General features: G+C 30.7%; 1 protein-coding gene across 1 annotated transcript in view; it reads right to left on the bottom strand.

Moving 5' to 3' along the window:
- LOC108690802 (sodium-dependent nutrient amino acid transporter 1-like) overlaps window positions 1–9,534 on the bottom strand; it is a gene marked incomplete at its 3' end in the record, with an annotated part of 39,378 nt that overhangs the window by 1,042 nt on the left and 28,802 nt on the right. The window contains 3 exon segments of the mRNA XM_018198293.1: window positions 986–1,352; window positions 1,615–1,989; window positions 2,447–2,666. Of these exon segments, the coding sequence (XP_018053782.1) occupies window positions 986–1,352; window positions 1,615–1,989; window positions 2,447–2,666 (962 nt within the window).

Here is a 9,534-nt window from a genome sequence, read left to right on the forward strand (position 1 = left end):
ATTTATTAAATATTAACATAGAATCAACATTCCATCAAAAGTATCTTTGCCATTCAAGAGTTTTGAAATTTTTAATTATTTAAAAAATGTAAAAATTTATTTTACATGATTAGAAGCAATAAACAACGACTTAAGATAATAATTTTTTCTTATAATGTTCTTTCTATACATAAAGAAACTATTTGTAGATCACTTTTAAAAAGAAATTTATATTTTTATTCAAAACAATACCGAACAGTTAATAAAATATTCAAAAACAATATCGAACAATTAATAAAATATTTAATAGTTGTAATAGATTAAGATTATATTATGGCTGATCTTATTTCATTTTGATACCGTTTTATGTTTTAATTTTAATTAAATGATGTAGTGACAATTGTCCACAATTAAACTCCATATACTAATTGCGGATCAGTTTACCAAATATTTTATCTTTTTTGGATTTAATTTCAACTGAATATAATATTGATTTTTTTCAAGAAATCTAATGCTATTTACTACCTCCTGTAAAAGCCATAAGGCAATTCTTACGGTATTATACTTTGAATGAATTTTTAAAAATACATATCTTACAATTAGTAATCTTAGTTTAACTCTCACGTTTTATTAGTTAATATCAATAAAATGGATAGCGTTATTGTTAATAAATGAAAAATGACTGACACTTGAAAAAGATAAAATAAATGTTAAAGAATTTTGCGATATGCATTATTTTATGGAAAATACTATAATTATTCGAATATAGTATGTGATCCAGAACTATCCGCATTTAGTGCTTTTATCCTATATAATTTCTAAACTTAATTTTTCATTCATTTAGCATTCAATGAATTAGTGTTAACATTTTGCGTGCTTCTATGTCTCTCAAACACATGTACGATTAGTTATCAAGTATCGATTAAACATAACATTTATAATTAATATTTGTGTCAACTATATGTACTTTTACAGTAAGCTTAAATGTGTGACGTAATTAACAAACCGGAGTGATATAGATGAGGCTGACGACAAAACCGAAACAGATGACGCAGAGTACCAACAACCACTGCCTCATATTAGGCAGATGATCGCGGAAAATGCTGAATACCGCGCCACACAACGCCGCAGAGCTTCCAATGCCAAGAACGAACATCATGATGAAGAACAGAATGGAGAATAGCTGTGGCATAAAAGTGAAGCGTGATAAAGCGTCTGGATAGGAAATGAAAGCCAAACCAATGCCGCCGCGGACCACCTTGGCAATATCCTTTGTATTCATCTCATGGGCCAAATTGCTGAGAATACCAAAGATCGTACAACCAGCTATCAGACTAGTGAATGTGTCCAGTGTGGTCACTATCATCACGTCCCTAATGAGCAAAATAAAATAGAAAACATTTATTTTTTTCTATTTTTTAAATTTTTTTCTATTCTAAATAAATCTTTTATGAACTCGAATGAGTTTGCAACAATAGTGTAAGTTGAAAAATAATATTGTATTTTGGAAAAATGAATTTACACAACCTTATTTTATTTAATTATAATGTTTTTATTTATTTTATTAATAAATCTTTTATTTATTAATAATTCTTAATCTATTTATAGCTTATCTTTGATTATAGATTATTTTACCTGTCCACTCTGTGTTCAAAATTGTTATAAGACGAATAGTTGATGATTGGACCAAAGCAAACTGACAAGGAGAAGAAACATTGTGTGATAGCGGCGTACCAGACAGTGGGCTTCCACAGAGCATCCCATTTCGGAGTTACAAAGAAGAGGATACCATCAACGGCACCTTCAAGAGTAACGGCTCTGATCAGTAAAGCTGTCATCACAATATAAGGAAATAATGCAAGAAAATAGGCGGCTTTGCCCGTGCTCTTCACGCCGCGGAAGAGCACTCCAAAGACGCAGACCCAACTGAGGAACAGACATATCGACAAATGCCAGGATGGTACACCGATACCATCCTCGATGGACGCATATTCTTGTAACACTATTTTCCTATAAAAATCATATAAAAATGAATCGTATTAGTTATTGTTAAATTGTCTGATGTTTGAAATTAAAGAAAGTGTTTGATATTAAATAATGATCATTCTCAATATTACAAAACTTTTAAAAAAGGCTATTTAATCCATAAGGGATATTTTGAGCACGTCCCTTTTGAGTATCCGTAAAGATCTATTGTACAATGAGTACAAATTCGCAGCAGACGTTTTTAATGTTTTATATTTTCTGATATATTTTCTGAATTAAAAAAGAAATTAAAATAAAATCTATGTTTTTTAAATATAAAATTTTCTAATCAATTGATATAATAGTATTGAATTTTCAACAAACAAAATGTTATTTATTCAAAACTGCATGTTAAACGAAATATTCTGTAAGTTGGAAATTCTACAGGTGCGAATTTGCATCCAAGTGTCATTTACGAGTTAATGCTGTTTCAGTCTCAAACCTGAAATACAGTTCTGCGGAACTTTGAATGGTAGCAATACGATCCTCGGAGACATTTTTAAACATCGAGTCATCGATGCAATCTTTCCATTCCGGACGACAGAATGACCACGGTAACTCAGACTGGAAGCTCGATACTAAATAGTACAGTGTCAATGCCATCAAAGCGCTGTAATACGAAACAACGCAGAATGCACCGAAAGCCTGTGAGTACCCCAATCCTGAAAACAAATCTTGAGAAATGTCGCGAATATTCTGGAGGTGCGTTCAGGGAAACATTATTTGCGCTATAAACGCAAACGCTGTTCATGCAGCCAATAACGCGATAATATTAGCAAGCTCCATGCACAATTCTAGCATAGCGTTGGTAACGTTTAACATTCATCGAGATTAATGTAGAGAGTTTTGTTCTCAACCGACCAAACTTTTCTTTAATAATTTAATTTTTTCGCATTTGATTTAAGAGTTTCGCGTAGAGTAACGTGAATTTTTAATTTTCTCGTAAGAATGCAATTTCAATTGTAATTTCTATGATGGCTAAGGTAAAATAAACGTATTTTTGCTTGTTATAAGTATCATCTTTAATTTTTCAAAGTTTCTGTCTAGCTTTTTTTTCTTTCATTATAAATGTGTAGAAGGACGGAATTATCTTGTTACTGACGATTTTTGCTTAGCGGTAAGCCATCATAGAAATCGCAATTAAAATTGCGTTCTGTTATTCAGAACGAGAAAATTTGAAATTCACGTTATGTATACCCTACGATTCTTGCAGTGAATAACGCAGTCTGAATTTGAACATTTAGGAAATCTATGGACAGTTGAGAGAAAGTTATAACGGTTCTTGAAACAACATTCAATGTAGTAACATAACAATGCTTGCAAAGAGCTGTTCACAGAATTTACAAATAATACCAACGTTACCAACACACTAGAGTACACTAGTACACTACCTCAGAAGAATAGCATTGATGGCGTACAATTATAACGTAACGCGCTACCATTAGTGACGTCATGATCGAGTTTGTTAGTGCTATCTGCAGTTCCGCGAAGAGCTTGTAGTGCTAAATAATGCAAATAACGTCTCCCTATCCGTACAGCACAGAAACTTGTAGCAACATTGCTGCAACATTTCAATGTTTCATATTGCAATACAATGTTGCAGAAACATTACGAAGACTTCTTTTTGCAATATTATTTCAGCAATGTTGCAGCAGTATTTTAAAAATATTTCCAGCAAAAGACACAAATTGAGTCAATTGAGACAAGAGTCATCCTTTGTTCAAAAATCAGTAAGAAACAAAGACAAGAATCTCTTGTCACTTTGTCGATTTATGCTTTTGCTAGAAAATTCATTTTGAGTGTTAAGACTTGTATTAATTTAATATATATTGATTTGTGTATGTAACCCAATAAAGTAAGGACTTGGACATAATGGAAGAATAGAAATTAATGATTACGTTTTCACGGTTTAATCGAATTTCATAACATCTGTAATTATGAAACTGATCAATCTCATAACTACATGAAAAATGAAATACTAAAAATGGAAAAATAGACTGATTAGTTTCTAATTACGAATATTATTAAATCCGATTAATGTCCATTTTTACCAATAAAGATTAATTTTAATCTCAATTCAACTTATCTTCGTCTTTTTCTAGTTTTAAAAATTAAAAAAAAACGAAAAAAAGTTGAACCAAGATTAAAGTTAATCTATTAGTGGAAAAACGAACATAAGATATAAATGTAGTCAATGTCTATAATTAATAGACATAAAACAATTAGAAGTAAGGATTATTAATGTACGGAAATATAATGCACAATGGACACAACAATAAGATATAATACGTATAGGCCGTGTTCCAATATGTACATCCTGAAAATTTATAATTCACGTTACTGTAAATTTTTAGTACTGGCAGTGTATATTGGAACGTCTATACGTCTTATATCTTATTGTTGTGTCCATTGTGCATTATATTTAATCCCTATGAAATCCTATAAAATATAAAAACATAATTAATTATAAAGACATAATTAATTTATTTGTATTCATTGTATGTTATATTTAATTCCTACTTCTAATTTTTTATATTTAAATTTATATACAAAATCTTATAATAAATATTGCAGTAACATTGTAATATTACAGCAATGCTGTATTATTACAATGTTTCTGCAATAATACTGCAAGTATTCCTCTACTGTGCGCAAAATCTAATATTGCATATATATTATGTTGTAATATTACGTATCAATATTTAAAAAACGGACACGTTTTTTATGTTGCTGCAATGTTGCTGAAATATTGTAGCTATATTTCGCAATATTTTTGCAATGTTGCTTGAAATGAAATATTTTTGCAATGTTGCTGCAATATTTCTGTGCTGTATAGGCAAATATATCCTTAATATCGTAAGATTAAAGAAGAAAAATCAAGAGAAATATATGATATAAATTATATTTATATCATTTATGAAAGAATTTATTATAAAATTAATATTTGAATACAAAAGACAAATCCTTGAAAGATTTTTTTATAGTATTTAATATTTTTATAATACTTTGGGTACTATTGATCAAATCTTAAGTAAGTATTGATTAAATCTTATTATTTAAATACACTATTAAAAAAAATTAAGGGATCACTTAGTCCTCCACAAATAAATTATAAATTATATAAGAAAGTATAATTTCGTCAAAAATAATCGTAACGACACTGTAAAAAAAAAACATTTTGAAATTGAAGTCTCTACTTTCGAGTAGTCTCTACTTTCAGTAATTGATATTTCGAGCTGATTGATTTTTTATAAAGTTATAGAGATACAAATGGACATCTGTTAAAATTAAAAATTTTGTTGAAAAGTATGTTTTCGAAAATTGTTTTTAAGCTATGAAACGCTTTTTCAAACATTGTTCCGCGACCATTTTTTCGAAAAGATTTGTGAATTTTGAATTTAGTCCTTTTTAACATTGATTTTAAATGATTTTTTAATGATTTGTTGAGAAATACTTCAAACTTCAAGATAAAAGAATAAAAAATCCTAGCATAATCTTTCAAAAAGCATTTTAAAGTTCGATACCTCTATTTTTGGAATCAGTAATTGAGATAACGATCCGACTTTCTTTTACGAAGATATAAATATACAAATTGAAACCCGTCAAATCGAAAAATTTATACAAATTTTATAAAGTTTCATGAATTAAAAATCGCAACACATTCTATTTACAGATTTCGGTACAATTACGATAACTATGACTCCTCGAAATGAAAATGATTTTCGGAAGCATTTCTAATGAGGAATACGAAAAAAATAATTAAAAAATTCTCTAACCAACAGATACTAAAATAACTAACAATTAAATGGAAAAAATGGGGATGAACTTCACTTCGCGTGGAAAGTCGTGCGCTCCATAGCAAAGAGGCAGGAGGGATGAAAGTCAGAGGGAGGAAGGGGGGAGGTGATATAAGAGTCGCGTGGAAAATCGTGCGCCCCGTTGTGATCATATACCTATTTTAAAATTTAACCTTAAGATAAGAAGTGTTAAAAATACGACCTCTTCTTTCTTTTCTTTATATAAGGGACGAAGATCCTTTAGGATAAGAATAGAAATAAGACTTTCTAAAAATGGAAGGAATCTGTTTACAACTCAATAACTCGAATTTTCTAGAATTATTTCCGAGCCTTAAAATAGAGAGAGCGCTTGGATTAAGTGAATCAGTTCATTGAGTCTTGCGAGACTGGTCGCATCTAAAAATGAAAATTGTAATTTTGTACAAGATGAAGAATAAAGAATTTTTATTTAAAAGGACATTATTGCGAATCTTAATTGGCAGCAGTGCGGAATAATAAGTGCATAAAAACAGTAAAATTTGAAGTACTTTAACTTCGAGACGACATATATTAGTTACACTAGTTACTTTCGAGGAAAATTCGAAGATTATCTCGCTGGATCGAATTTAGCATCCAGACTAGATAATATTCAGAACAAATGATAGAAGGGTAAATCAATTCCTTCTAATACTTTTTCCTACTGCATTAATATATTAGAATAAAATTTTTCATAACTGCCTAATGTCACGCGCACAAAGCATCTCGCGAACAAACTTACTTTAATATATTAATATATTAGCAGAACAATTGTTAAAAGTTATGGATGCTGTGCAAGTGCTTAGAGATCAAATGAACAATTTGCAAATAAATCCATCCGGAGAATGATTTCCGGAAACAATGTCTATGATTGTTCAATCAGAGAATCCCGAGATTTTAATAAATACATATGACAAAGCAATGCATCTAATCTTGAAATTCGATGGATTCGAATCATTTATTGGACACATTCAAGTCGCAGTGAAGCGTAGTCAATCAACACGAACTTCTTTGCGGCATCATAGCATAAAAACTCACAGGAAAAGCGAAGGGCATAGTAAAAATCGACGCTACGCCAAATTTTCCATGGCTTTTCGAAAAATGAGATATTTATTCGGAAAAGCTCAAAATCTCACTGCAATGGAAGACAAGTGGACAAAGAGACATGTGTATCCAACAATATAATGAAAATATTGACGAATTCATAAATCGTTTCTTCCGAATACACGATATTATTACCACCATTAATTCGCCAAGCAATGGAGTCGCAACCATGTGTATCCAAGAAGAACTTTGCCAGCGAAAGTTCATCGAGACTTTTCGCTGTAATGTAAAATCAGAAATTGGAGATCACCTCTTGCTTCGAGCTGGACATTCAAATCAAGCGTTTTCGAAAGCAAGAACTTTCGAAGGAGAATTCTAATTAAGAAGACTATAATGTACAATATAATGAAGTCTCAAAGAAACCTATTCAAAAACCCCAGTCTCAACATCAAGATGTGGCTACTGTAAGAGGCGAGGACATGAGGAAAAAGAATGCAAAACCAAAGCATTCCACCAACGAGGTAAAATTTTCACGAGCGTCATTTTCTCAATGACACAACACTGGATCAAGCACCGCATCCTTCACATGCAATCGATCGAGTCCCGGAACAATATCAACGAGAGATTTATCAGGGACCTGGCGGAATTTACATCAAAGCATCAAGAGTTACTTTAAAAATACTAGGTTTTAAGCAAACAATTTTTTTAGTAGACACGGGCTTGAATATATTTTTAATTCATGAAATGTTTATTGAAAATAAATATTTCCAAAATAGATAAGTATCCGGCGTCACGACACATTCTTTAAAAACTAAGTACGGAGTAATTATAGAAATCGGAAAAAAACATATCTTTCGTATATTAGACGATTATTCGCCAATTAAACATCAAAGCATAATACAATAAGTATCGATTTTCTTATGAGAAACAATTTCAATTTTTCAAATAAAAGTTTAATTCTTGAGAGAAAGGAATTTAAAAGATGTGACAAAATCACATCTTTTCCCAGTGACATAAAAACAAGGTCAGACATATTAGTCCTATTTAGGGATGACATTGAAGTAATTACAAGAATGAATGATTCTAGTAAACCTATTCATTATCATTTGCATGCTGAAATTAAAAATATTGAAGATTTTCACGATGTACCAATATATTCTATTACAAAGGAAATCTTAGATAATACACGCTTGCAATTATTGAAAGAAAATATTCGTCTTTCGCACCTTCCAGAGCATTCTAGCTCTGAAATATAATAAGTCGAAATCTGAAATATTAGAGTATTTACGATATTTTCACCTCGGGAGATTCACTCACTGATCTAACATGAAATTAAAATCTCAGATGAAAACCCTATTCACACAAAATAATACCATTATCCTCTCTTTACACCAGGAAAAAATTAAAACGCAAATAAAAGAAATTTTAGATAAGAATATAATAAGAAAATCGGATTCTCCTTATAATTCGCTATTTTGGATAGTACTTAAAAGATGCTTCAGATAAAACTAAATGACGATTAGTAATTGACTTTAGAAAGTTTAACTATTCACTTTAGAAAAAACTATTCAAGATGCCTTCCAAACTATTCAAGATCCACTTCCAAACATAAATGAAATTCTTCACTACTTGAACAACGCGTGTTATTCCTCAGCCTTTGCCTTAGTATCGGGATTCATCAAATAGACATGAGATATTCCAAAAACAGTTTTCTCCAATCCGGATGCCATTATGAATTTGCATGCTTCTCGGTCTGAAGAATGCACCTCCGATCTTTCAAAGAATGATGAATAAGGGACTAAAGGGACTAATAGAAAACAATTGCTTTGTTTATATTGACGATATAATAGAGAAAAACTATTGAAGAAACATAATAGAAACCTGAGGCTGTTATTTGAAAGATTCAGGCAAGTAGGCTAAAATTTCAATCGGACAAATGTGAATATCTGAGACCCGAATTTGAATATTTGGGACATGTGATCTCGGAACGAGATATACAACTAATCCTAGAAATTGTTCAATTCCTTTAGAATTCTGTGAGACTGGATAATTTATGACTTTTTCTATATTCGGATTAGTATTATCGAAAGTTTATTAAGGACTTTTCTAAGATAGCAAAACACGTAATTAACACGACTCCTTCAAAAGTCTTCAATTTTTGAATAAAAAAATGAACAGCAGAATTCGTTCGACTCTTTAAAAACTAAATTAATGACTCAATCTGTATTGTTATACCCGGACTGGAACAAACTTTTCGTATTAACCAGATGCAATGAAGCGATATGCACTATCCTGTCTCAAGAGACAATAGGCAAAGACAAGCCACTGATTTTTGCCTCCAGAACTTAAATAAAACCAAAACACGATACAGCATTACTGAAAGAGAATTATTAGCTATTGTATGAGCAATCAAACATTTCAACAGTTAAAAATCAAGTTAAACGACAGTCTAACAAAACGATCCTTTTTATTGAAACTCCCCCTGAAATTACAAGAGATAATGAGATTTATATTTCTCCTTATGCTACTCATAGACAACTTGGCATTCAATTACACGATTTCTAACAGAAAATGACCAATGTAAATGTAATACATGACCAAAAAGAGATTACCAAATTAATTTCGGTTATTGATGAATACTATCTCCGAGAAAAATTACATATATATATATATA

The sequence above is a fragment of the Atta colombica genome, unplaced genomic scaffold (genome assembly GCF_001594045.1).
Source record: "Atta colombica isolate Treedump-2 unplaced genomic scaffold, Acol1.0 scaffold36, whole genome shotgun sequence".
NCBI classification, from domain to species: domain Eukaryota; kingdom Metazoa; phylum Arthropoda; class Insecta; order Hymenoptera; family Formicidae; genus Atta; species Atta colombica.